The sequence below is a fragment of the Sciurus carolinensis genome, chromosome 7 (assembly GCF_902686445.1).
Source record: "Sciurus carolinensis chromosome 7, mSciCar1.2, whole genome shotgun sequence".
Classification (NCBI taxonomy): domain Eukaryota; kingdom Metazoa; phylum Chordata; class Mammalia; order Rodentia; family Sciuridae; genus Sciurus; species Sciurus carolinensis.
Genome location: NC_062219.1, coordinates 49,829,918 through 49,857,738, shown reverse-complemented (window position 1 = coordinate 49,857,738; position 27,821 = coordinate 49,829,918). Strand labels below are relative to the sequence as shown.

The following is a 27,821-nucleotide window of genomic DNA, read 5'->3' as shown; positions in this document are numbered from 1 at the left end:
TCCAAGTACAATTTTTTAATAAAGATAATTACAAAAGATGGAAAAATCAGCTCAGAAAGGCCAATTACTTCTTTAATAGATCAGTTTTTTGACATAATAACTCACATCAATTTTAAATACTATCACATAAAGCATGGTGGAGAAAAGAAATTTTGCTTCATAATTAGAAAAACTCACAATAAAACTTGCCAAGAAAAACAAAAACAAAAAAAAAGCCATTTTGAAAATAAATACAGTCCATGCCAAAGTAGTATAAAATGAAGCCAGAAGTCTTCAAAGAGAAAACATTTTTTTGTCCCAGTATTTCTCACTTTTTAAATGGTTTCCTAAAATTGGGGGACTCTCAAATTCAAGGGTTGCTGAGTTGTTCCGATTTGGCTCTGTTGAAAGAGGCAACATGAAATATACTGATCAGGTTGTGTAGGTTCATGTTAACAAACACATCAGCATATAAAGCCTAAAGTGTTCCTGGAGTAATGAATGCCTTAGTCTTTCTAGTGGTTTTTCAATCTATTCCAAGTTATTCTTCACTTATAGCACAAAATTATGTGTGTGACCAAGAACACAAGCTTTCTGAGAAAAAGTTCTCAATTATGCTTTTATTTATAAATTGTTACTTTAACCCAATGGTTAAATTCATCTATTTCACAAAGGGAAAAAAAAAAAAAAAAAAAAAAAAACTACAAAATTTGAGAACCAAGAAAACCATTAGTGCATATATAAAGGTTTATGGCAAGTAAAAATTATTTACTTCAGATAAATTATGTACCAGAGTAAATTTAGAGTATTTCACACAATTTGCTGATGCTCTTATGTTCAGTTCAGTACTTAAGTGTACATGTGTTCAAATGTATTTTTTATTTTTATGATATAAAAAACTAGATAAAAAATATCATTTACCCTTTGGTATCTGTTTTTTCACCACTACTGTCCTTGGATTTATCTTCTTCCTTAACATCTAAAAACAAAGATTAGAGAAAGATTAAAACCTATTTTGAAATACAATATGTATATTGTTTTAAAATATACCTTTAAATATATATATATAAAAAAAACTCATGTGCAGTCTTGATATTCATGAATTCAGTAATTAAATAAGCTTTGTGTTAGATGTGCTACATGACGAAGGTTTAAACTTTAAACTGTCAATGCAATATTGTGGTCCTTCCCTTTTTCAACTTTTGGTTCTATGGGATCACAGATTAGAGATGAGGCAGATGTTGTGAAAAAGTTCAGCATACAGACATGAGTACAACATTATGGGAGGTAATGAAGGGTTATTATAACAAAGTGAGAGTTAAGAGGTATCCTAAAGAATGAGGATTTTGGATGGAGAAGAAAGAAGTATCTTCAATGAAGAAAATCTTCAAGGACTTTGAGGAAAGAAGGAATTGATAAGATGGAATGGGAAACTAAAAGACCAATGTGGCAAGAATACTGTGAAAAAAGGGGAAGAGTTAGATAAGCCCAGAAACATAGTCTAAATCCCATTCCTCTGACATCTAGTTTTTAACTTTCACTAAATAAATACTGGAAGTTTACAATTTTAACACAGTAATAATAGTAACCCTATAAACTCCAGATTATAAAAACAAATTATCCCAAATGTGCTGAAAATTTTCTATAAATCGGTAAACAAATCCAAGTTGTAACAAATACAGCAAAATATCCTCAGGTATCCCATAACCTTTAATACAAATACATGTATTGGTAAGATGGATTTTATGACATTTGGTTCAGTTTCTGTCTATATAAACTGTAATTCAAAGTAATAGAAAGGGATGGAGAAGAAAAGGAAGGCCCTATACTCTTTTACTTTTTGTCAACATACCTTAACTGGGTTCAAAATGTTATCCATATACATATACAGCATACACTGATCAAGTCCAACCTCTTTTATCCACCCTCTCCATACTTCCCGAACTCTTATTTCATCTATTTAATTCTACATTCATGACCTATATTTAGATTTTAAAATTTTTTCTCTATGATAGCCTTTTTTTTTTTTTTTCAACTTGAAGGATTTTAACATTATAAAACCCTGAGAGAAGACTATCGCCAAACAAGCAGAGTTTTAAAGAAGACATCAAAATCAGCAACAAAAATATTAAGGAGCTGAATATTATCAGATTAACCCACCACTGGACCAGTAAGTTAGATATTTAATGTTATTTTCATTTTTAGTTTAAAAAAAAAAAAGTCATAAAAGACAAGCACTCTAGTACATTCCCATTGGGAAGAAGAAGAAGAAATAAATAAATAAATAAATAAATAAATAAATAAATAAAAGATTTAAAAAATGAGGAAAAAAAAAAACCACCTAAAATGGAAAAGGCAACATAATGACAATGAAAGAAAACAACTATAAAAATCCTGCAGCAAAAAGTTAAGTCCTCTTTACCTCTCTTATGACTGGAATATCTGGATGTCAGTCAGTGTACAAGAGTAACAAGCCTCCATTATAACACACTGGGAAGCTAAAATATGATAGAGAATTGTAGTCTACAGAGGAGTAAATGAACAGAACTATATGTGTCAGCTCCATGATGAATTCCTAATTAAAAAAAAAAAAAAAAGACCCAGCTTGCTCATATAACTTTTAATTTGATAAGAAAATGATGTTGGTCCAGTATCTCTGAATGAGTTTTCACATATGCTACAGTGTCAAAATTAACAGGTCAACTAAAACTCTTGCTGAGCACCATTACTTTCATGAGGAAGTATACCAAGTGACAAGAATACACATATTTAAGATACTAGGTCTAGCCATGACCAGTTCAAAATTAGCAGTGCGATATATAAAATTCTATAACAAGATACTATATTATCTATAAGTAAATAAGGAAGTATTCTGAGAATGCGGATGATAGTAATAGCTTTGTTTACAAAATACAACTCCCTAAAAGCTGTTCAGCATTCTAGAGTATGTTAAAGCATCAGAAAGCAGGATCTCTTCATAGTTCAGTTCACAAATCTCTTTCTGTATTTCTTGGTTTTTGTTTTCTTCAATTTCTGAGCAAAATCTATTATAAGACCTTTTCCAAAATGATGAAACCAGTCTAAGGATAATGGAACTTTCTGTTTCACCTCCATTAAATTAACTTTAGGTAGGTAAAAATTACCTCAGAATTTCAGCTATTTATATACCATAAATGGAATTATACCATTTTGTCCTTTCTCTTACTCCATCTACATAGATCATAGTACAATGTTCACTATTTTCAACCTATGTCCTTAAGAGAAGGAAATAAGGTCTCCTGTATTATAAAAGCAAATGTGAATAGCAACAATTGAAAAGCTTTAATCAAAAGATATTAAGGGTTAAACACAGCTTAAATGGGGAAAAATTATCTACCTTTCACATCTACCCTTCTGATACTTGTGAAGGTATGATTTCAGGATTTCATAAAAATGCTCTCAATCTTAAAAACATACAATTAAAACGTTTACCAAAAATAAACCTGACCTGCTTTTTTGTCCTCTGTTTCCTTCTTGTCTTCTTCAATTCTAGCTTTCTTTGCTCCTTTCTTATGATCAGCCACATTTCTCCGCCCTCCTTCCCCTTCATCCTCAGAATCTGAAAATTCTTCATCACAAGCTATTCGTTTGTCTGATGCTCGAACTGACAGAAAAAAGATTTTAAGATATTCTGACAAAAATAGTAACAGCTTTTATAATTATTACATTCATATAAATCAGTTACCACATTTAGAAGTATAAGAAATGCTTAATAATTTTAAGTTTTGAACCAAATGAATGGTTTGCTTACCACTAAAAAGTTAGCCTTGATCTACATATAGTTCAAACAGACATGAGACACTTTGCAGGATGTCATTTTTTTTTTCTTTAAGGCAAAACTTTGGAGGAAAAAAATCTATGTTTTTCTAAGAGGACATGGGAATAATGTCTTTACCTAAAAAGCAGCCAGCTCTTTTATTCCAGAGCTGAGAAAGGAAGTAGACAAAACAAAAAATTCCTTTAATAACAAAAATGTTAGACTGTGTATACTGTTAGGAATAGTGCTATGCTATAAACCTAACAATCCTATTACATGTAATGAGAGGCAATAAAATATAAAAGAAGGTGCTTAATGTTATCTAACTCATCCTACTTTGAACAAATGGGGCATTTTCAATTACTCCCAAATTTAAATAAGAGGCTAATTTTTGAAACTTTACTTTTTTTTTGGTGGCTGTCAAGCCCATAGTCCTGAACATGCTAAGCAAGTGCTCTGCCACTGAGCTACATCCACAACCAAAAGAAACTTTTCAATTATAAACACAGAGTAAAATAAAAACTATTGACACTCAAATCAGGCTTTGATATATTAGAGAACTAAATCTACATAAAATTAAAAATGGAGAAAATGTTAATATGTGGTCATGAAACATGACCTCTGGTGCTATTATGGGGTCATAAAAACCTTTAACATTATCTTACTAGAAATTCTCTTGTCAGGATCTTCTCCATCTTCATCTCCACTGTCTTCATGAACAGCATCTTCTGGAATAGCTTGCATCTGGACACCAGGTGCATGAGGTAACATGCGCAAATTTTCAAATAAACGCTGTCTGAATTACACATACCACTATTAGACAAAATTCAAATCCTCTGAAGTTCCTTATATGTAAGTGAAAAATTAAGCAAAAATATTCATCTTTTATCTAGCTTAACCGAAGTACCAAAGAAGTAAAACATCAATACTTTACATACATTTAATCTGCAGAGTCAGGTACTATTTTATCCACCATTTTAATTATGAGGCAACATAAACATAAAGGCAAATGAACCTGTCCAATGTCATATGGTTAGTATAGGGTAAAGAGGACACAAACTAATACCTGTGTACTACTATGTCTCCTAAACACTACATGGAGATAAAGATTTGAGAAAGTGTATCTGATAATAATGTAACTCAGGAAAAGTAAAACTTAAGATTGCCCCTTGCAATGTTAAAATGTATTTCAACTCAAAAAAGATGAAAATATTTTTATCAATGAAGCTCATACCTTTCCATCAACTTAAGAAATCAAATCAGTAATCTTAAGTTTTCAAACCCTTTTCAAGATGACAAAGGAAATTTCTGATGTATAAAATTAAAATAAATCCACTCTAATTAGCCTTCCAAAGATTTGTCAAGATGAAATTGTTAGCAAAATGACTGGACGATTTCTTACTTTATCTTTTCCATGTATTCTGGCGTATTCTGGTTTGTCATATTTGAAGGACTAATATGCAGTTTGAAGTCCGGTCCAAAATATTCAAAGTAATCATTATATGGCAACTCTATTAAAAACAATGAAGTAAAGTTACATAATTAAAAGTTCAGTTTCCACACAAAAATCAACATAGAACACAGATTCAGATAAGGAAATATTTCCATAGAAAATGCTCAAAAGTGAACATAAAGTAAATGCTCTTATTTATACAATTTTAGACTATAATCATTCATTCATTTATTTCTATGTATTGACAGTTCATACAATACAGATACTACAATATGAATACTTACCATTGGGAATCTCACAATCAAGGGCAACTGCAGTCTCATACGTCCAGCATCGGGCAACGTTACGGATTGTGTATCCTCCTCCCCCAAGCATCAGTAATGGTAAGTTAAAAGTTTTTACAACTTCTACACATTTAGCATGACCTAAGACAAAGAAGATTTGGGTAATAACAAAATCCACATATTATAACAGTATGAAAAACGAATTTTACAACAGTAGTAAACGCAAATAAAATTTTGATTAACCAAACATTGGTTGAATTTAAATATTTTAAAGACAAAGAATAAAAATTTGAGAAATTTCTTAGTCTAAAACTTCTTGTTAATCACTTTTCACACGACACACATAAGAAGATATAAGGATATTTTTAGTAAATGTCCCTGATAGAAAAGTCAAATATGCAACTGAGCATGTTGGCACATGTCTATACTGCCAAGTGACTTGGGAAGCTAAGGCGTGAGTTCAAGGTCAGCCTAGGCAACTCAGTGAGATCCTGTCTCAAAATAAAAAGTGCTGGGTATATAGCTCAGAGGTAGCATACTCCTGGGTTTGATACCTAGTATGGGGGAGTGGGGGGAGGAGATAAGATATGTACATATCTTTAAAACACAAACATGTTCATTTGAGGTTATATGGGGGAGGGGGGAAATCAGATTATAATAAAACATTATATACAATCTAAATGGACTTTTGTTTCCACTTTCCTCTATAGACATGTATAGAATATTTGGAAGGTTATACTACAAAGTTTAATCAAAGGTTATTTTTAGGTAGAATTATGAATAATTTTCTTAACTAATATGAGTATAAACCTAACATAAAAACAAAATATTTTGGGCTGGGGATGTAGTTTAATTGGTAGAGTGCTTGCCTTGCATGCACAAAGTCCTGGGTTCAACCCCCAGCACAACAAAAATGGTGAAAAAAAAAAAAAATTCCTCTGAACAAATATCATGGTTTGATAATTTATATTAAAAGTAACTTAAAATACTTGAGACACATAATCATTTTATTTAAAGAAAAAATTCCCCAATATTGAAGAATTTCATGCATTTTGAAGAATATTTGGGAATATAAGGTGCAAAGAAAATACTAACCACCGAAAACCTCACAATCCAAAGACATTTATTTATAAAGTTTATTTGTTCTCTTCCTATAATTGCAGAATGACTTTTGTACCTTTAATAGATACATGATTCACAACCCAACCTTTATTGCTACTACAAACACACAGGCTTATTATAATAGATAAAAAGCAGCTGGATATTTTTAAAGAGAAAATAAAATAATAAACATTTACTTTTCCTTCATCCCAAAACCAAACAAAAATGACTGTAAAGGAAAAAGGCTTAAAACCATGAAAATGAATGGGAGAGAACACAACACCAAGAATACAGGAGACAGCTCAGTTGGTAGAGTACTTGCCTTGCAAGCACAAGGCCCTGGGTTCAATCCCTAGCACTTCCCCCCCCCAAAAAAAAGAAAGAAAGAAAAAAAAAAAGAATATAAAAGAAAGCAGAAGGGAGATGAACAAGAGCAAACAACTTTAGGGGACCTGAGAAATCCAAATAGATGCTGGCAGTAGAGAAATTAAGAATCAAATTTAAAACTTGCAATTGCAAATATCCTTACATGCTTTACACAAATGAAATTCTATCAGTTAAAATGCAATGTAGATTTATTATTTTAAGAGAAACATACTATAATTTATTATCAAAGCATTACTTTAAAGACTTTCTAAAAGTCAATCCACATTTTAAAAGTACATTAAAGGGGCTGAAGGTACAGTTCAATGCTTGTCTAGCATGTGCAAGGCCCTAAGTTGTTTGATTCACAGTACAAAATATATAAATATAAATATATATGTGTATGTGTGTGTGTGTGTGTGTGTGTGTGTTAGATGGTTCACTTTAGGAAGTACATATCCATTGAGGAAACATGGTTATTAATACTTTAAGTTCAATAATATGAAACTGCTGCTCTTAAACCACCTACCAAGAAAAGGGATAAGTAGTTTGTGTAGTTCAATCTCCTACAAAGCAAAATAAGGATGTACCAAAATTCTAATGCTGAACAGTACAGTAGCAAGCTCAACATTTAGTAAAGTAACTTTAAATATATCTATTTGATGATTAAATGAAATTTAGGCTAGCAATCATTCTGGAAAAAGTTCTATTTACGAATTCTTCACTTCTTATGACAGAATTTAAAAAACATCAACTTGCTACTGTGATGGGCTGACAGATCTGGCTCCATGAGAATGTTATAGACCAGACTCTAAGGGAAATGACTAAACAGTCTCCATTTTGCTCTGAGACTCCATGTTATGTAGGAAATAAGTTTCTCCCATGGGAACACCCCGCCTTTGTGTCCATCATCAGTTACTTAGTGTGACATGTTTAATAATATACAATGGCAATTCCTATGTAGTAACCAATGTACCATGTAAACGGTAATTGTGTGGATGTTAGCAACCATTCTTTAGTTTGTACCTAGGTAAGGGTCAGTTTGACCCACTTCCCCCTCTGTGGATGATCTCATGACGTTAGTTTGTAATTTTGAATCATAGCAACACTCACTTATGATTAATGTGATTTTTGGTATAAAAACCCCTACAACCCTGTGGTCGGGGCTGTTCCCCCAATAGCCATTTTTTGGGGCTTGTGTGAGACAGTCAGCTGGCCAGCTTAATAAAGACTCTCAAATTCCGACTTCTCAGTGGTGATCGGTCTGTTGTTAAGTTGCGCCCCATACCACTACCTTAAACATTCCCATGGGGGGAAAAACTCCAAAATCATACACCATGAGCATGACAAATCATTTCTGAATCACACACATTTTAAGAGCTTATTAATTTGACACTAGAAGTTCATTCCATAATGGTTATTTTGGTCTAGTCTAGATTTAATCATGTCTTGATTTCAACATTTGATCAAAATTTAATTTGGGGCAACATTCCTCCTCTCTCACACACCTTTTCTCAGGAGGCCAGAAGTCAAAGCAATCAGGGAGACTTGCTCTTTGTTTTGCAAAATCTGTATAGGATACTCAGTCCAAACATGAAGGTAAAAGTGATAGAATACTTGATGCATCTGAACATATGAAGATATTTAGACATTGCATGCCCAACAATGAGTAGAGGTAACTAAAGAAAACCTCAGCAAAATGAGTTATGGAGGAAAGAAAAATCAGATATGGTGAAAAAAATGTTGCTGCTATAAATACTGATTACCACAACCAAAATTCTTGTTTGTGAAAATGGAGATAAGGGAAGAATACATATAAGATGGGAAAAGAAGTGAAGAGAGCTAAATCCTCTTTATACGCAATGGGAAAGCAATATATAAGGCTAAAATTAAAAATCTAATTAAGCAACTTATCTGGAAAAAAGCAAAAGAATCAACAAAAACACTGGAAAGAGCTGCTTCAGTTGGAATGAGAGCAAGCCCTATGAAACTATTTGTGTAAAAATGTTTATATAAATGTGACAAAATAAAAAACACTTAATTGAAACAAAGTTAATTGCAGTCACACACAGACACCTCCGCCCCCAAAAAAACACCCATTTGGTGTCAAAATGGCAGGTGAAAAAGTAAAATGGGAACTTCTACAGTGAATTCTTAGGAAAAATAAAAATTTTTTTCTGGGAATACTTGTATCTAAATTTCTTACCTTTGACTGTTAGATTGAAGCAACCAAGCCTATCACCAGACAATGAGTCTGCACCACACTGTAATACCACAGCGCTGGGTTGATACATCTCCATCACTTTTGAGATAATCTACAAACAGAATAACAAATATTAACACATCTCTAATGATTATTTAAAATTCCATTTCAATTCTGAAAATAATACTTACAGGCTTAAATATCTGCCCATATGACTCATCATCTATGCCATCTCTCATTGGAAAGTTGACAGCATAGTATTTGCCTTTTCCAGCACCAATATCCTAAGACACATATAAATAGATCTTAGAGAATATTTCATAATAAAAAGCTTGACACATTTGTTTATAATATTTTTAAAAGATTAAAAGACCAAGTAACAAAACCCAATTTTGAATTCATCTTAGAAGTTGAGATAGGAACAATATAAATTGAGAAAGTAATAGTAAGCAATACAAATGTACAGGTTCCAACATTTAGAGATTACTCAAAAAGTCTTAAAGAACTCTTTCAATTAATCTGCAATGACAATTTCTGAGAGAAAAGAAATTAAGAGAAAGAAATTTCACTGGTTAAAGGCACTATTAAGTTACATTACTAATATTAACCTAAGAACTGCATCATTAACAGAACATATAAGATGAGGAGGCAAATTTAAACATGTGGAAAATACACTTTGAGGACAATATATACTCTTATCTATTAAGGCAGAATTCTCTTTATGGTTAACAACCTAATAAAAATTTACTTATGATGAAAGAAAGGCTCAGACTTCCTTCAAATTTCCAGTTTTAGACCAAAACATCACATCTGTTCTTTAACTGAACATGAAATAAATTTTGCTTTTACTTGTGTTAGTACTGCTCCAAACATTAATACCTTCTCAAAGATACAAAGGATAGAAAGTAAGAGCTGGTTTCTAGCTACACACATACACACATGTACGTGTATATACACACATTTAGAAAAGATGTTAGAAACATTTCTACAAAACATTTTTAACTGCAACACCAAAGGATTGGGGATACTTAATTATTATGTATTTTAAATATGTCTCAAGATGTATGAATTTGAGGCCAGGGGTTTAGCTCAGTAGCAGAGTGCTTGCATAACAAATATAGGGAGCTGATTTGATCCCCAGCACTACACACAATAGTATGAATCTTACTAACATGTGTGCAAGTCCTTCCCAAATTTCTCACAGAATCTTAGCTCAAATTCATTTCAACAAAAGCAGAGACCCAATTTCTAATGAAAAAACAAAAACCAAAAAAAAAAAAAAACCAAGTTGAATCACACCAAACTATATATATGTAGATAACTAAAGTACTATATATCCCTAAACTCCTTCACAGTTGAAACACAATACATTTACTTGGACCCTAAGATTTCAGAATAAAGTTGGTCAGCATGTCTCACGCTAACTAAAGGCTAACAAGAGTTGCTACCCTCACTGAACCAACTTTCTCTCTATCTTTTCTTATTCTATAATTGCTATTTTATCACACCTCTGTTTTTTTCCTCCATCTAGATTACGTTCATTAAAGCAAGAAGAGTTTTAACAATGAGGGAAACTCACAGGCAGAGAACGGAATATTTATTAAACTAATACCCAAAGACACACATGAATTTCATAGAAAGTCCAAATACGGCTACACATGAAATGTAATGATTGGTTTCAATTTTTTAAAAATATTTTGAGGACATTTAAAATATTCAAATACTTTGGTATACATTCAAAATATCTAAAAATGTTACTTTAGTATTTTTTTGTAATAAGTGACTATAAAATCTTAAACAGGGAGAATAGATGTTGAAAGCCTGTTTCAATTCACTAAAGCATGCATTTTCCATAAACTTCCAACAAACCTAAGAATTATAAGTAATAAAGAGACCACGGTATCATCAGAAGTTAAGAGACCTCCATTTTCCACTTTTGACATTAATGAAGATTATAATGCAAAGACACTACCTTATTCTTTCACCTTAAAAGCCATAAGGCTTTTTGCTTTACTACCAAGTAGGATGGTTGCAGACAAACATATTCTACTGGTTTAGGGCTATAGCTCTCAAATGTTGAGCAGAATCACCCAAGGATTTCTAGGGACTGAGAATGTGTATTTCTAATAGGTTACCAGATATTGCTTGTTTAAACCCATGATGTCCTACTGCCCTAAATATGAATACTCAAAAAACCTAAATTGAGTAATGTTATAGATGTCCCATATGATGGGACATAATGGGTTTAAGGATCATTCCTTGAGATAAGATCATGTAGGAAAGGAGCTAAAGTAACAAGAAGCCAAAATTACACATCTGAAAATTTAAAAGCCAAATAATTTAAACTCAAACTAAACATCTGAACTCCTATCCACCCCCCCCCCCCAGGGATCGTTTCTATAGTATGTTACTACTATCCATTTTTAAGTTAGGAAAGATTTAACTTACCATCCTAATTCCCACTGAACAAATTTACTGAAATAGTACCATCTTGTGGCCAAATAGAGAAAAAGCACACATGTAAAAAATAAGGCTAAATTTTGGTTGCTAAACTGAATGACAAAACAGTTTAGAACTACTAAATACCATGCTAAGCAAATCTCCCATATAATCCAGACTGGATTGAAAATAGCCATCAAATTTCTGAATAAACATCAACATGCAAATAGTATGTATTAAAAAAATCTCTAGCTAAGGGAATGAGAAGGGGCACTGTTGCTTGATTTGTCTATTCTTATTCAAAACTTTTGTTTTATAAGCTAAGTACCACACTCCACAGCAGTGTCACCATGGCCATTTTTCAGTATGTCCAAGGGTGGCCCAAGGCCCTGGTAACAATAATAGATGCCAAGCAGCACTGTGTGTCTCTGGGGGTGATGTACATGGATACTGGGACCTTTGCACCTCTTCTCTCTCCCCTGCCATGGCTGGCTGAGGACCACTGACAAAGGTCCACCAGATCACAGGAGACCACCGTGATAGCAAAGAGCAGCTACACTGATACTTAGAGGTAATCTCCACACACCAATAAAAGGAGCAAGCAAAGGAAAGGGCAAAAGAGATGTAGGACCCAGAAGAAGAAGGAGATAAGGAAGAGAAACATCCACTGTTGCAAAGAGTCTTAACATGCAAGAATACATTTTTGGAGAGAACAAAACATAGAATGTGAAAGTATGTCAACTTGGCATTCAGCCTGGGCTAGAAAGACAGTACGATTACTTATAAGTCATGTTATATAGAACATATTTTCTATTAAGTAAGCCTTTCTTAGCCTCCAATTTCCCATCTGGAAACTAAAGTACCTCCACACAAATCACAAGATTTTCTGAAAAGGTTATTTGAAATAATATATTAGATGCCAATACAATGGCTGACACATAAAAGATGTCTGATATTTATTGTCCAGCAGATATCAGCTGGAGTCTCACTGCCCATAAATACTGAGAGTTCCAATTCCATACACTATGAATGCTAAAGACTCCACCATAATTTTTAAATTCTCAGAAATTGTGTGTGTGTGTTCAACTGTATCAAGGTATAGGGGCATGGAAGAGATTTTACTCAAATTAGATTACAAAAAAATGTAGCTTCTTTTATTTTCTACTAACACATCTTATTTCTCTATTTTGGAAGAAAATAACCACATGCCAATAAAAAGAAACACCATTCTCAAAAGAAAAAAAAGTTTGCAGAAACAGGATTTGACAGTGATTTTCATCTTTATTAAATGCAGGAGTACCAGATGAAAAAAGTATAATACAAATAAATGTACTTAATGAAATAAACAAGGAGTACTAAGGTACTATAGAATCTTTATACTTAATGTAAATTACCACAGGATAACTGAAGATTCAAACTAAGCAACAAGAAAAGTGCTTTGTGCATGTGCTCTGCGAATGTTCAAAAATATTTATTCAACCATAGATGGCAAAGAAAAAGCAAGTCTTAAATTCTCACTAAATTTTTGCTTATAGCCAGCAAAAGTGAATTCTAGCAGACACTATGAAATATAAAGTGCATTCTTCATATAAGCTTCACATTAATGACTCAGGAAAAATATTAATTCAAGTATAAGATTACTAACCTCTTAGGTTACTCATATATTTATTCAAACAGAATTTGGTCTTACCCTCAAGTCTCCTGTGCCAGGAAAGTATTCCCCATACTTATGGAATGAAACAGTCATTACACGATCTGTTGTATAAAAAGCTTCTTCAACACCATCACCATGATGGATATCTATATCAATATATAAGACTCTCTGATGATACCTGAAAATAAGGCCATAATTGTTTTTTTTTAAATGGTTCTAAAGTGGGGAAATAACCAGGAACTCAGGAAATTATAATTTTAGCTCTTGCATTCCAGAATGCTTAACCCTTTTCCTATTTTTCCTCCAGCCTAGAAGAGCATTCAAAGATCTAAAGTTAATTTGAACCTTATAACTTTAAATTTCCCCACTGGGTCCAATTTAAGTGAAAGTGTATTTACTTGTGAAACCTATCCTATTCTATAAAACAGCACATATTTATATATATTAATAATTGAAGACTATACCATATAAGATTGTTACTTCAATTAAAATGCTGAAATCTTCAACATTATAAATTATGGTCAGCAAACTGTGCCTATAGGACAAATCTGGGCAACTGATTTTTATAGTATTAAGCTAAGAATAGTTTTTACATTTTTAAAATATTGAAAAACAAAGTCAAAACAAAAATATTTTTGATGTGACATTTATGACATTCAAATTTTCATGTCCATTGAAAAAGTTGTACTGATTCATGGTCATGATCATCTGCTTATATATTGTCTATGACTTCTTTTGTCCTGCAACCACAGAGCTGAATAGTTGTTGACGTAGGCCACATGCAGGACTTTTATCACTTTACACTGGTGCTTAGAGCACTACAAACTGCAGTGATGCATTTTTAACTTAATTATATTTTAGGAGTCCTATCACCATATCATGACATTTTATTTATTCCAGTGCGTACCCATGACAGAAGGGAAAACTACTTCCAATGTTACCCCCTTCTGCAGTACAGTGATATGAGGATTATTGTTATTGCATTAGATAGCAAAACATTGTATTTATTATAAATGATACTATAGCTGTGTGAAAAGAATACAATCAGACGAGGTATTCATGATATTCTCAACTAACAGGAAATCAACATTCAGAAAACTCAGAACACTGAAAGCAGTATATCTCATCAAAGCAGAATTTCTATACAACAATTAAAAAAATAAAAGTGAAGCTGTGCTCAAAGTTAGGTTTCCAAATGGCTCATGTGTTAGAAAAAGCAAGGAAAACTGTTTACCATGTCAATTAATTAAATAATGTTTGAATTTTACTAGCAGGTAGAATTGCATCCAGATAAATGAAGACTATATTAGCCTAGTGGTCAAAAACTTGCTCGAAGAGGTGAAGACACTAAAAGGAATATCAATACTCAATTAAAAAACAAGGTAAACAATTTCAAATGGTCTGCCTTGGCTCTTGATGAGTCAAGAAGATGTTAACACAGACTCTGCTTAGTTATGTTTACTAATTTAAGGAGTCAGTACCCAGTTTTAAGTGGCTTAAAATTAGCTTCTATGGATAGTATGCATGGTGTAACTATAAGCAAGAACATTTTCAAAGCTGAGATCACTAATTTGGTACAATGTGAAATAGAATCTGCTAAAATGCTATAATTGATGTTTTTAAAAAAAGTCTTAATTTTGTAAATCTCTACATTCTTAAGTACCTTCATCAGTTTCTCTCTCAAACTGCAGTCAAAAATAACTTCAAAAATTATTTCCTTCAGCAATTTAGAGAGAATTCTATATCTATTAGTAGAGAACAAAAGCCTCATCCAGATGTGGAAGCCAGGCAAGACTCACTCAATAGGTAAGAAAAATTGTCTTTAACAGAAGTTTCAAATTTTCACCCTCAAATTAAACCTTACAACATGCTAGGACATAAGCTTCCAAAGGTCATGGTATTTTTCATTAGCTGAAGCAGTAACAAATCTAAATTATCAAACTACTTCTAACATTTTTTAAAAGGGTATTTAATAGTAGTTTTAGATATTTATACTCATTGCTCACTCTAAACACAAGAACTGGACAAATTTCCTGTCCTCCTACTTTGCCTTATAATGAATTTGTAGAAATTCACCATTTCAACCTATTATCATTTACTTGATACTTTTCAAAATTCCATAAAATTTTACTGCATTTTAATTAAAATATTTTAACACAGAAAAATAATCAATGCAAATTAACTTACTTTAGTAATTCAAGGATGGCAAGCACAATATCATTAACATAACAAAACCCTGATGCTTCTGATTTCTTGGCATGATGTAATCCTCCAGCCCAGTTAACAGCCATATCAGTTTGCTGTCGGTTTAGCTTCACAGCCCCAGCTAAGTAGAAAGGTAAGACATATAAAAAATTAGTATAGTAGACAAAAAGTCTATAATTAAAAACATACCATATATAAACAAAAGAGTTTTAAATCATAAAGGATAATTATTATATAGGACACTAAAAAGTAGTTTCTCCTCTGGTATTTTCTTTATAGTTATGATCTGCCTAAATGGTATGCATGGGAGTAATAATGATAGGTAGAATAGAAAAAAAGTCTTTAGAAGAAAAGTCAAGAAATAACCAAAGTTTCAAGTCACTATAATTGTACAACATGGGAAGTTTGAAGACAATCATAGTAGCTATACTTTGGATCTGAAGGTACATGTGTTAGGCTTAGTTATAGGTATACTGCTATCAGGTGACAGAATCTTTAGGAGTCGATGCCCAGCAGGTGGTTTTAGGTCACTGAAAGTATGCCCTTGAAGGGGACTGGGACGCTGGTCCCTTCCCCTCTTTCCCACATAGCCATGAGGTAAATGGGCTTCCTTCCCTTTGGGCTTTGCTACCACAAGCACAGAAAAATAGGACCATGAACTGAAACCTCTAAAACTTCAAGCCAAAACAAACTTTTCCTCTTTCTAAGTTGATTATCTCACATATTTCGTTAGTAATGGAGGGCTGACTAACACAACATTCCACCATAACCATAGATTCCTTTTTATTACCAAAATGCCACTACCATACCAACTTCTGCTATAAATGAATAATTCAGAGGTTACATAACCCCATATTTAGATCAACTACTAAATCTGAATTGAAACACTTACCAACTGAGCCACCAGTGGAAAGCTGACAAAACTCAAAGAGTCCATCAAACACTGGACAATCTTCTCCAACGTTAACTGTGGAAGATGAATTTCATCAATTTCAATGCATTATTCAAATTAATGAAAACTTTTACTTAAAAAACTTTCCTGCAAATACTTTTGTTTGATGTAATCATAGTACGCTTTATAGTAGTAATCCAAAATTTGTAATTTTAAAACATACTTCATTATTTTATTCAAGGCAATTCAAGTGTTGGGAAACATCATGAATGTATTCAGAATCATTTGTGAAATATTTCTGCTCTATCAATTAAAAAAACCCTTACTTTTCAAAACATAAAAGCTCTTTGTTTTTATTAAACACGCTGAAATTTTCTTAAATATAAAACAATCAAGATTCTAAAAATTAAGTTACTCCAATTACTTTAGTCCAATTACTTCAGGACAACCTTAAAACTCCTTAGGGTAATATAGCATCCATAACTTTGGAATGTATATTGATGGGTTAACAACAACAAAAAACTGGCTACAACAAAAAGTTGACTGGCTACAACGATGATTAACCCTGATCTTGAAAGATGGTTAAGAATTAACTAGTTTGGGAACCAAGATATAAAAAGAAATGGCACATAAAGCGGTAACAGATATAAACACACAACATATCTTGACATACTTAGTTCCGTTGCACTGACAGAATAAAAGGGATAAGGTAAATATGTAAAGCCCATTCGATCTCTTATCCACATTCCAAATTATAACCTTTCAAAGAACAAGAGTCACTGTTTTATATAGCTTTGCATACCCATAAGTTATAAGCAGTGTATATAGTTCAGTGTTAGAGGTGAGGCCATGGGCTCAATTCCCAAGCACCACCACACATACACACAAATAAATTTAAAAAAATAAATTTTAGTTTCTTACTGTTCAGATATGATTATAATTTAACTCAGAATTTTATAAATTTTAAGCCAGTCCTGATTTAGTCCAAGGACTACCCATGACTCCAAGTATAAATCTCCATTGGGGGGAAAAAAATCATGAATAGTAACACATTACTTATAGTATTTTATTAAATCATAATCTATGATCGATATATGTATAAATGAAGTTCTGACTTTGTGAGATAGCTAGTAACTACACTTAATATAATCATCATTGAAGTCATCAATAAAAACACTGATGAAAATGAACTGCAACATCAAGCTTTTTTCCAACACTGTGATCCAACCATTTTAGGATATTCTGAATTCTACCTTCAAATCAATGTTACCAATCTGTAACAATAAATGCCTTTTAACTTATAAAAAACAGTAGTAGAAAAGAATATCTCGACACCAATATAGAAAAGGTGAAAATACATTATATGTATTTAAATGCAGGTTTGTTAAAGCACATAAATAGACAAAAGGTGCTTACTGTGAAAAGACTAATCAAAGTATACACATATATATTTTGGAACAAAGGAGTGTATTCTCCCTACCAATATCCATTCTCTCAAAGTTATCATGGGAGCAAAATAAAAAGTAAAAGATAATCTGAACTGCCATTTGTATTAAGTTTATTTTTAAATATAACTTCAACACTGTTATATTGACTTGTCAAATAATCACAGCAATATTTTAAACCTCCAGGAAAAATACCAATTTTGATAGCTCTATAAAAATTTATAATAAAACTATTCATTTACATTTATCAGTATTAAAAAACACTTTTTACAAAAGAACTTACATCTCTGCATTTGCTTACTATACTCAGACATGTTATCTGGTCTTATTGACCGTAGAAATTTGATATATTCATCACTGTGATATTTTGTCATTTCCTCAGCAGTGGCTTTATGGGGCCTCTGTAAAGAAAAATAAATATCGGAACATTGGAATTCCAAGTGGTTATATCAGAATTATCAAAGAAAATATACAATTTTCCTTACTAGCCTCTTCAAAACAACTAGGTCTGCCAGAATAAAACAAATTACAAAGTTAATCAAAATCATAACATGGGTGCTTCAGGAAATAGTAATCAATACCAAAGCTAATTCAAACACATTTAAAAGCACTAAGCACAATATCAACTGTAAATTAATTATTCCTTATGATTTAGTATAAATAGGTCAGACTTATATAAAGTTAGATCCATGTTTAAAAACTACTTTTCTCACTTCCCACCACAAACTGCTCTATACACACTGATTTTATCAATGAACTCCAAGAAAGAGACTCATTCTCAACTCTAATTCTTTGCTCATGATATATCTTTTCCTTTGCTAATTTTCTTCTAAAGAGCTCAGTTGAATCTGTCATGCTTCTATAAGGCCTCCACATATCCAAACTGCCTTCTTCTCTAAATGTCTGTATCTAAAAGAAATAACTCATATAGCATTTTTAACATTGTTAACTGCCTCAAGTTTTTCTTTTCTTCCAAAACAGATAAGGACTGAGTCTTGTATTTGTTACACAATTCTGCCTTTATCTACAAAAAACATTTAAGGTAGCTATTGTATCGTACAGCTTTTGTGTACTCTGCCTGCTATTAACACAGTGCTTCACATTTATTATATAAATATTTGTAGGATTAATTTCATGCATAATTCTTTTGTAACAATCCCAGGTTAACACTTTTCAGCAGCAAAGGCAGTTCGACAGTTATTTTAACAGTAATATTTAACATGATCTACCAAGTTGTGCTCTTGAAACAGGAAAGCCTAGGGTAGGAGGAACTGTTCTTAAATGCTTTAAAAAAGAGGGGAAAAGGTGCTATTCCCTCCATACTGTTTCCTCTGAGGAATTAAAAAAAAAAAGTAGTTTTCTTCCATGCATTCTCTTCTTCTAACTGCTTTCTCCAAACGGGAAATAGGTCTCAAAGTACTAGTCTAAAATACAAAAAAGCTAAATATTTACCAAGTTATACTCACATATATTTCCATTTTTCTGTATAAACCATAATTTAACAGCAAGTTATGAGTCATACGGATTCTATGAGGTTTCATAGGATGTCCCTGTCCATAATAATAATTTCCAATATCACCTAAAATAGAAACACAAATTAAACAATACAGACTGGCAATATTCATAAATTCTATGAATCTTCATAAATTTTACGAATTCATGTATGTCCAACATTAAAAGGTGCTTATCACTTAAATTAAGATTCATTAAAGCCTTGACTCTATGTACAAATAGAGAAATAACATGTATCCCATTTGTATACAATTAAAAAAAATAAATAAATATATATATAAAAAAAAAGATTCATTAAAAATCTTAACGATTTTAAAATTAGTTTTGCAACTTTCAAACTCTATTAGGAAACTAAGATATTACATAACTTTTACATGTTGATTATTCCATTATATTGTTTATTTGTAAATTAAGAAAAACTTTCCTGATTTTTATTTCCGCAAATATTTTAAAATTTTTGTTCCTTAGGAGTGTATCTGTTTTTAGAATTCTCTTGCAAATTTAGATGCTCAAAATAAATTCTCTGTTTTTGGGTATAATTTAATTTTAATTTTTTTCCCCAGAAAATACTGCTTCTTGGACAAAATACTAGCACCCCAGAAACTCTTAATAGGTATTAGTATTTTGGAGGTTAAAATTTTCTGTGTCTATATCAAAGCCTATTGGAAAAGTTTTAGTAACTGAAATTTAGGTCCTAAAGAAAGTTCTGCCATGCTAAAACATATGCATGACCCTTTTCAAGTTAATGAGGCTATTCTGTCTCTTAATGACTAAACTGTTATAATTTCTAGCTTATCTTTTAAAAACTGTATGTAAATGTTTTAAAACTTATGCATGTTTACTTTAAAATAAGCAAGCAGCAACAAAATCAAGAATTTCTTAATCAACCAAATTTCAATAAAATTAGTATTTTTAGGTAAAGTTCTAGTTTCTTATAAAAAACAAGAATAAAAAGCCTCTTAAATATGTACTAGTTTTTGAATTTGTAAAGGATTTTTTTGTTTTGTTACTAGGGATTGAACCTATGACACACATCCCCAGTACTTTTTTTCTTTTTAATTTTGAGACTAAATCTCACTAAGTTACTGAGGCTGGTCTTGAATTTGGGATCCTTTTAGTGTTTAAATAAACATTTCAAAATTTTGTTTGGACAAACTGATTTTAATGGCTTGAAGTCTATCATCATTTCAATACAGGCTTATATATTAAAAGCTAGAATAAAGAATACTTTTGACCCACTTTTCAAATTAACAAATCCTTTGAGTCTCCTTAAATGCAGTCTTCTTTTTTTTAAAAAATGAGCACTTTTCAAAAAACCCCAAAACTATTGTACTCTCCATCTTCTTGATAACAGTCTATGATGAATATTCAGTTTTATAAAACTCATGCTTCTAATAATACAATATGTTGGTATCATACCTCTGACTTCCCGAGCTTCCATTTTCAACACAAAGTTTTTGGAAAACAATTCATATACACACAGCCGTTTAAAGGGAAGGCCAGTTTTATAAATGTAGGTACTACAATAAAGTTAAGAAATAATATAAACAAGTCAAGCAGGACTATGGTGCCTTGCAACATTGCTGCATTTATCACAACTAAATGCAAAAAAGAAAGTAATCAAAAAAGGATCTGCCATATTGCTCTGTTCTACCCAGTGGCTGTAGAGGTATTTCCTTCAAAACAGCCTGGTCCCATCAGATATAGAAGATTAGAGTTACAAAGAATCATGTACCTAAGTTTATGCAAGGAAGATACTTCTAAGTTACCAGCACTACCCAAAGGAGATAATTAGAATAAGAATAAAGTCCAGGGCTGGGGAGATAGCTCAGTCGGTAAAGTGCTTGCCTTGCAAGCACAAGGCCCTGGGTTCGATCCCCAGCACCGCCAAAAAAAAAAAAAAAAAAAAAAAGAATAAAGTCCAGTCTTCACAGAACTTGCATACACCTCTGTGTAAGTAAGAATTGCCAAGATGAATTGTCTCTAACATTTATCACATCTTAAAATCAAATACTTTAGTTTATAGGCATACTGAGAATCCAATGGAAAGCCAGAAGCTCCCATAATGTACAGAAAGATGACAGTGACAGTTTCCCAGCGTATTCAAAAAATAAAAATATGATAGCAATAATTAACGTTTCTTGAGTATTTGCCAGAAGCACTGTTCTAAGCACTTCACATCAATTATTTTTTAATCTAGTCAACTACTTTATGATAATGGTATTACTATCAATGCCATAATGGTGGTAGAAATAATAGTAATAGCAGTAATAATGGTATTATTACTATTTTATAATTGTGATGAAATGGGAGATGCAGACAAGTGAAGTAACATTACTAAAAGTCACACAACTAGTAAGTGGAGCTAACTTCAGACTCTGAAAAAGACAGCTCACAGTCAATACTCTTTTAAATAACAGTTAAACAGGAGAATAATGGTACTTATAGCCACTAGAAAGAAATGGTTGGAGAAAAGTTACCAAGAAAAGGATACAATATGAAATATAAACATCACAATCAAAACTTTGTGTCTTTAAAGAAAATAAACAAAAAGAAACTACCTACTTAATTCAGTGAATTTGTTACTAACAGGGTCCTCAAATTTTATATTGATATAGTTTTCAGCCACAATTTAGAGACGCTAAACCTATCTAGAATATGCATACGGTCTAAATGCCAAACTACAAATACCTTTTTATCAAGAATTCCTCCAAAATGTAAGAGTTATGAAAGAACCAGTTCTAACTTTGTCATGCTTAATGCCACACCTCACAATTACCTAGAGGACTGTTTTTTAAACATCTACTTCTTAATAAAGAGAAAATGTCTTTTGCAAGTTTCACAAATAGCAGCAGATTCATTCAGGTTAAGCTTTTGATTCCGAATGAGTTACAAAAAAACAACAAATTTTCAGATCATTTTTGCATTCAGGACTGTGAAATGTACCTCTACTCCTGAAGATAACTGAGTATAAAAAAAAAAGTTGATTTGATGGTGGGGTAGGAACAAGAAAAAAGTATAAAAAGGCTACTGTATTATTTTCTGCTACACAATATTTACTCCACTAATAGGCTTATTAGCACAACTAGTCCCTCCTCCTTGAAACATCTTGATTCTGTGTTTCCATAATACCATTTTCCTTGATTTTACTCCTACTTTATGTTCATGCACTCCACTAACCTTTAACTATCAGGATTTTCTCGAGTTCACTCATTCATTTAACAAATAAGAGTCTACCATATGCCAAGCAGGCACTGTTCAGAAACCTAGGTACATCAGTGAATGAGTTCTGCCCTAAATCTCTAGAAAATGAGCCCTGTGTCTTTTTGTCTACCTATACTGTCTCTTTCAAAGTCTCAATATTTTACCAGATTGACAAATGCCAAATTTTTACAACTAGCTTTTCCCCTCTGGGTTCCAGGCTATTTTTACTTGAACTCAATAAACATCTCAAATATAAGATGTTCAAAATAGAGCCCTTGATTAGCCTTCACAATCTCAATTGGTGGTACCAAGACCACCTAACTGCTCAATCCAGAAATCTGGGAGCTATCCTTTACTCTTTACCACCATTTCCCCAGCTCCAACTCTATTTCCAATCCACCAACAAGCACTGTTAGTTTTACCCTCCAAACTCTCAGATGTGTCCATTTCTTGTTAAAATACAACCAACTATATTTTATGTGGACCATATGCATTCAATTCTTGCTTCCAGTCTACATTTACCACCTACTGATTATGGGTATGCTCGATACTTAAAGAACCTTCAAAGGCTTCCACTCCTTGAATAAAAATCAAAACTCTCCTACCACAAAGTCTCCTGTGGTCTGGCCCTTTACTGCCTAGCCCTGTGCTTCATGATTCCCCATGCCTTGCTTTCTCTCTGATATGCCAAGTTCTAACTACCTGAACTGTTTGCAGTTGCAAAATCTTAACATAGGAAACTGTGGCCCATTCTCTTTCTTCCTTTAGGCCTTCCCTTGTCTGACTGACTACCCTATCAAAGGTCTCCTTTCTTACTAAGATGCAGACTTTCATCTCCCTCTTAACATGAAATCAAACCCCTCCCCCATTCCAATTGTTAAGGATTTATCACCATCAGGAGTTTTTGTTAAAAGACATAATTACTAATTTTTCTTGTTGCAGAAGACTGCAGAAAGGAAAAAAACCCTTCATATTCCAGGTGTTGATGTCTCCTTGTACACTGAAACAGAGTCAATATAGGAAAGGAAAGTGGTAGACTGATGGAATACTACTATTTTCATCTATAAAACAGACAAAATATCTATCCATAACTCAGAACGGTTATAAGAATTAAACAAAGTTATATGGAAGTCCTCTAAGTATAGAGGCAATAATCATTTATTCATCAATAATCCAAAATTCAATCTTGGAGATAAAGACATAAGTGAAACAGAATACCTGTTTTCATGAAGCTTATATTATAATGGGGGAAGCCAAAACTTGAGTTATAGAAGCAACAGGAAGAAAAAAAGTAATAACTTGCTGATAAAGTGAAATCTGAAGAAAGAGTAGGATAAAGGCATTTGGGGAAAGAGGATTCAAGCACGGAAAATCTGTCTTAAAGTTCTACAATATTTAATAACTATATACAATTAATATTAGTATTTATAACCTGCTACTATAGTCCATTCCACATTGTTTGCCCCAAAGAAACAATTACCCATTTATGGATAGTAAAGATTCATAGCACAGCTAAGACCCCCATGCAGCTATCCTTAAGGCAATTTAGCAAAACACTGGGCCCAGTTTTAAATAAAAATGTAAGAAAACCCCTGGAAACAGTCAGCTTTGAGGAGAACTCCTCTGCTAGAGTAAATCATGAGTACACTGGGAAGTACTCATAATTGTTATATTCTATCTTTGTATAGTGCTGAGTGCTTTTCTCCGAATCATCTGTCTCTAAACATTTTGATTATGTACCCCCTCCATGAGGAAAAAAATAAAGCACAAGGCAATTTGTGCTAAATTATATAAACCATGGGGTACACTGTATACAACATAAAACACTAAATGGGATTCGCCCTAAGCTTAAATCAAAGCAAAGTACAGTTAACATTCCTAAAGTATTAAAAATAAATTTACAATTAGAACCAAACATAGTTTGGTTTGTCAATTACATTTAAGTAGATGAAAATCACATCATTTTAAGGCCAGAACAGATTTTAGTGACTATCTAAATAGTGATATATCATTTTGCAAATTATCTATCTAGTATATAAAAGGATGTCTAAGGTTTAGAAATAAATGTGTCCTTGGGAACTTTGGAGGTGTGAGTCAATATCCAGAGAAAGAACTCTTTACTTTTCTTCAAAGATTTAGAGATACATCATCCATCAATGCCTGAAAGTTCACTTGGGACCAGCATTTCAGTGATTTAAAGGGTACAATACTGAAGACTAGAAATCATACAGAGAATATGTCTACCTTTATAAGTCCCCTTTATTGAAAAGCACAAGGCCTCAATTCTCTCTGAGTTGCCAAAAGGCTCAAAGTGTGCCTACTGGCCCCAGAAAGCCAATAGTTCTATTCCCACATTCTATATATAACCCACAGTTACAGAATTTGCTATTTCACTGCTTTTCTCTTTTTTTCTTTCTCCTTTATCAACAAGTTAAGACCAGTTAATTTGGGATACAAGATTATACAGGTCCTATTACCACTGATACTACCTATTCTCATCCAATCATCCTCTAAACTGAAAAGTAATATAGTTCTTTGATATAAACAAACTTACTTTCATCCTTTTCACAATTAAAAAAATTGCTACTTTTATAAGCTGAGAAAGCAGGGTTTTCTGGTAGTGAACATATAAGAGTTCGGAATTATTTGCACAGAGTTTTAGCATGCTATCACACGTTAATTAGCTAATTATACCTATTCAACTGAATAATTTCCGTAATTGTTAGCTCCCAAAAAACCTTCAACGTTCAAAGTGTAAACAACTAAAAAGTCAATTCTAAAAAATAAGTCAAATAAATACTACAGACAAACCCATCAGAGATTTCCAAACTGTCCATTTTACATCTGGCTGCTCACCATCAGGGAAAGCAGTTGATCAGGCTAAAGTATTGATTAAGTCATGACTATAAAACACTTAAAAGTATCTCCACTCTGTTCACCAGCCTGCATCCTATTCCTGGGTCCAGTGCCTGCTCACTCTCCCTCAACAAAGGCTCACACACATGGGCCCAGGAAGAAAGAGTTGCCCAGAAAACTACTACTCAGGTATACCTCCCAGTTCTGCAGTTCAAACCTTGTAACAAGTTACAAGCAACTTACTCCATCAGAGCCCATCACTGCCAACAGTAACTGCAGTTCCAAGAAATGCCTGAGTACCGGTTTTCCCATTCTGTAAAACCTCTTTTCTTTACATCAAGCTTTAATAATAACAAAACTCTAAACTTTAGAAACAATATAAATTTTAAAAACTAAGTTACATATAGGGTTATTTCGTTTCCCTTTTGATCAGGGACTTCGGGCAAAGGTTTGCCGTTAATCCAAAATATGCAATGTAACACAGGCTAAAATTGAAATGGTCTCCCATCTCCACCCCTCAACACTGGTATAATTGCAAATCAATTTATGTAATACACATATATGATCTTTTCAAAAAATATTTTCTACAACAGGGTTGTTTCTACTTTGTCCTTTCTGTAAGATTTTAGATTTTCCAATAAGTAACACAGTGACTGTATTAAAATCAGGCATAAGATCCATCTTTGCCAAATGAAGAGATGGTATGACCACATCTAAGTTAAAGTCAGGCCTATTTTGACTTAATCTCCCTAAAACACTGTGATTCCAAAACACCAAATGTAAGAAACAGCTCCAAAATTTGTACTGCTTTGTAAAAATCAGACAGGATTTTCAGGTCCTTGAGGCTAGCTAGCTTCTTTGTTGAATTTCCTTTTTCCACCTTTCAAGAGTAATCTAAATGTCCTACAAAATTTGTGGAACAGGTTACTTCTCCACTTGGTATAGCTTAAACTGGTACAGGAAATAAGGTTCAAAACTTTAATGTCACTGCTCACATTCCAACTTAGAACCCTTAAAATTAGAATTATGTGACTTTTATAATTCACTGTAAATTCAAGTTTACCTGATTAGAATATTTAGTCCTGTGCACTACTTCTCAAAGTTTTTCTACACCAGGATCTCCACTACCTAGAGACAGTCTTCACAAGCAAGATGCTAAAGCTCTCCCAAACCTACAGAGCAGGGTATATATTTCCTGATCGAACAAAGAGCAACAAAGAAGTGGGTGGTAACCACCTCCTACAGAGGCAAGCCAGGACCCATCGAGTCAGATCTACCACACAAGCAGAAACCGCTCCACGTTTCCCTATCACCACCTCTTACTTCACTTGAGCCCTAAGTACCACAAACTCGAAAACCTAATTGTTACGGAGGAAGTGCAACCCTTTCATTTGAATCCCAAGAAAGTGGCGCTCAAAAAACCAGGAGAACAAAGGGTAGGGATGGAGCCCACGGAAAACACGGGTGTGAGGGCGCCACTCGCCGGACTTGGGCCCCCACTCTCAGTAACTCCTCTCCAGCACGGACCGGTGGAGGGAACCGGGGTGAGGCTGGAAGGGTCAAAGACGACGCCGGGGCAGCCAGAACGCAGGGGAAGCGCAGGGAGTCGAAGAGCTAGGGGGTTAGGGGGAGGGGAGAGGGCCTGAGGGGCGGAGCTCTCCCGGCCGCCGGGCTTTGTGCAGTCGCGGCTGGGACTGAAATTTTCAATCTATGGGGAAGCTGGCGAGGGCCCCCAAACCTGCGCTGCGCTGCGCTGGCAGCGAGCGAGAGGGGTGCGAGGCCGGGCCGTCCTCTTCCCGTGACCACGAAGCGGTGGTAGGCCGGCGCCGTCCCCACGATCGGCCGCTGCGGGGCCGACAAACAGCACCGCCGCAGGGAGAGGTGGCGGCAGGCCGGGGGCCCCTATGCCGGCCCGCAGGCTCCCAAGGAGCCGCTCCGGGAGGGAGACCTCCCACTGACCAAGTCGGGTGGGGAAGGGGTTAAGATGCGGCCAAGCGTCGGTCCCTCCTCCTCCCCTCCCCTCAGCACCGGCACCCACTCGCGACGGCAACCGCGGGGCCCCGCGCGGCCCCGGGCCTGGCGCGGCAGCTCTGCCCGCCCATCCTGCCACTCGCCCGGCCTCTCACCATCGTAGTAGTAGCAGACTTTCTTCTTGCCGCCTCCTTGACTGTACGCCATGGGTTCCCGGGCCACCGCAGCCTCTCGGGCTCCGGCTCCTCCTCCTGCTGCTGCTGCTGTTGCCGCCGCTCGGCGGGGAGAAAAGGGCTGGGGGGTGGGCGGGGGTGGCAGTCCCGCGGGGAAGGGCAGGTCGGAGGGAGGAGAGGAGGGGCACCGGGAGGGTTCGGTACCGCCCGGCCGAGGGGCCGAAAGAGCGGAGCGGGGGGTGGCAGCAGCGCCAACTCGCGACACTGGGGAGGGGGAGGGGGCCGCCAAAC

General features: G+C 34.1%; 1 protein-coding gene across 1 annotated transcript; it reads right to left on the bottom strand.

Moving 5' to 3' along the window:
• On the bottom strand, positions 1-27,821 carry Hdac2 (histone deacetylase 2). The gene is made up of 14 exons (XM_047558558.1): positions 27,513-27,821; positions 19,281-19,393; positions 18,098-18,215; positions 16,370-16,444; positions 15,460-15,598; positions 13,309-13,450; positions 9,371-9,463; positions 9,183-9,291; positions 5,513-5,653; positions 5,178-5,286; positions 4,441-4,571; positions 3,467-3,622; positions 901-958; positions 1-380 (listed from the first exon to the last, which is right to left on the bottom strand). Exons 1-14 carry the CDS (start codon positions 27,562-27,564, stop codon positions 350-352), a joined length of 1,467 nt encoding a protein of 488 aa, XP_047414514.1. The 5' UTR covers positions 27,565-27,821; the 3' UTR covers positions 1-349.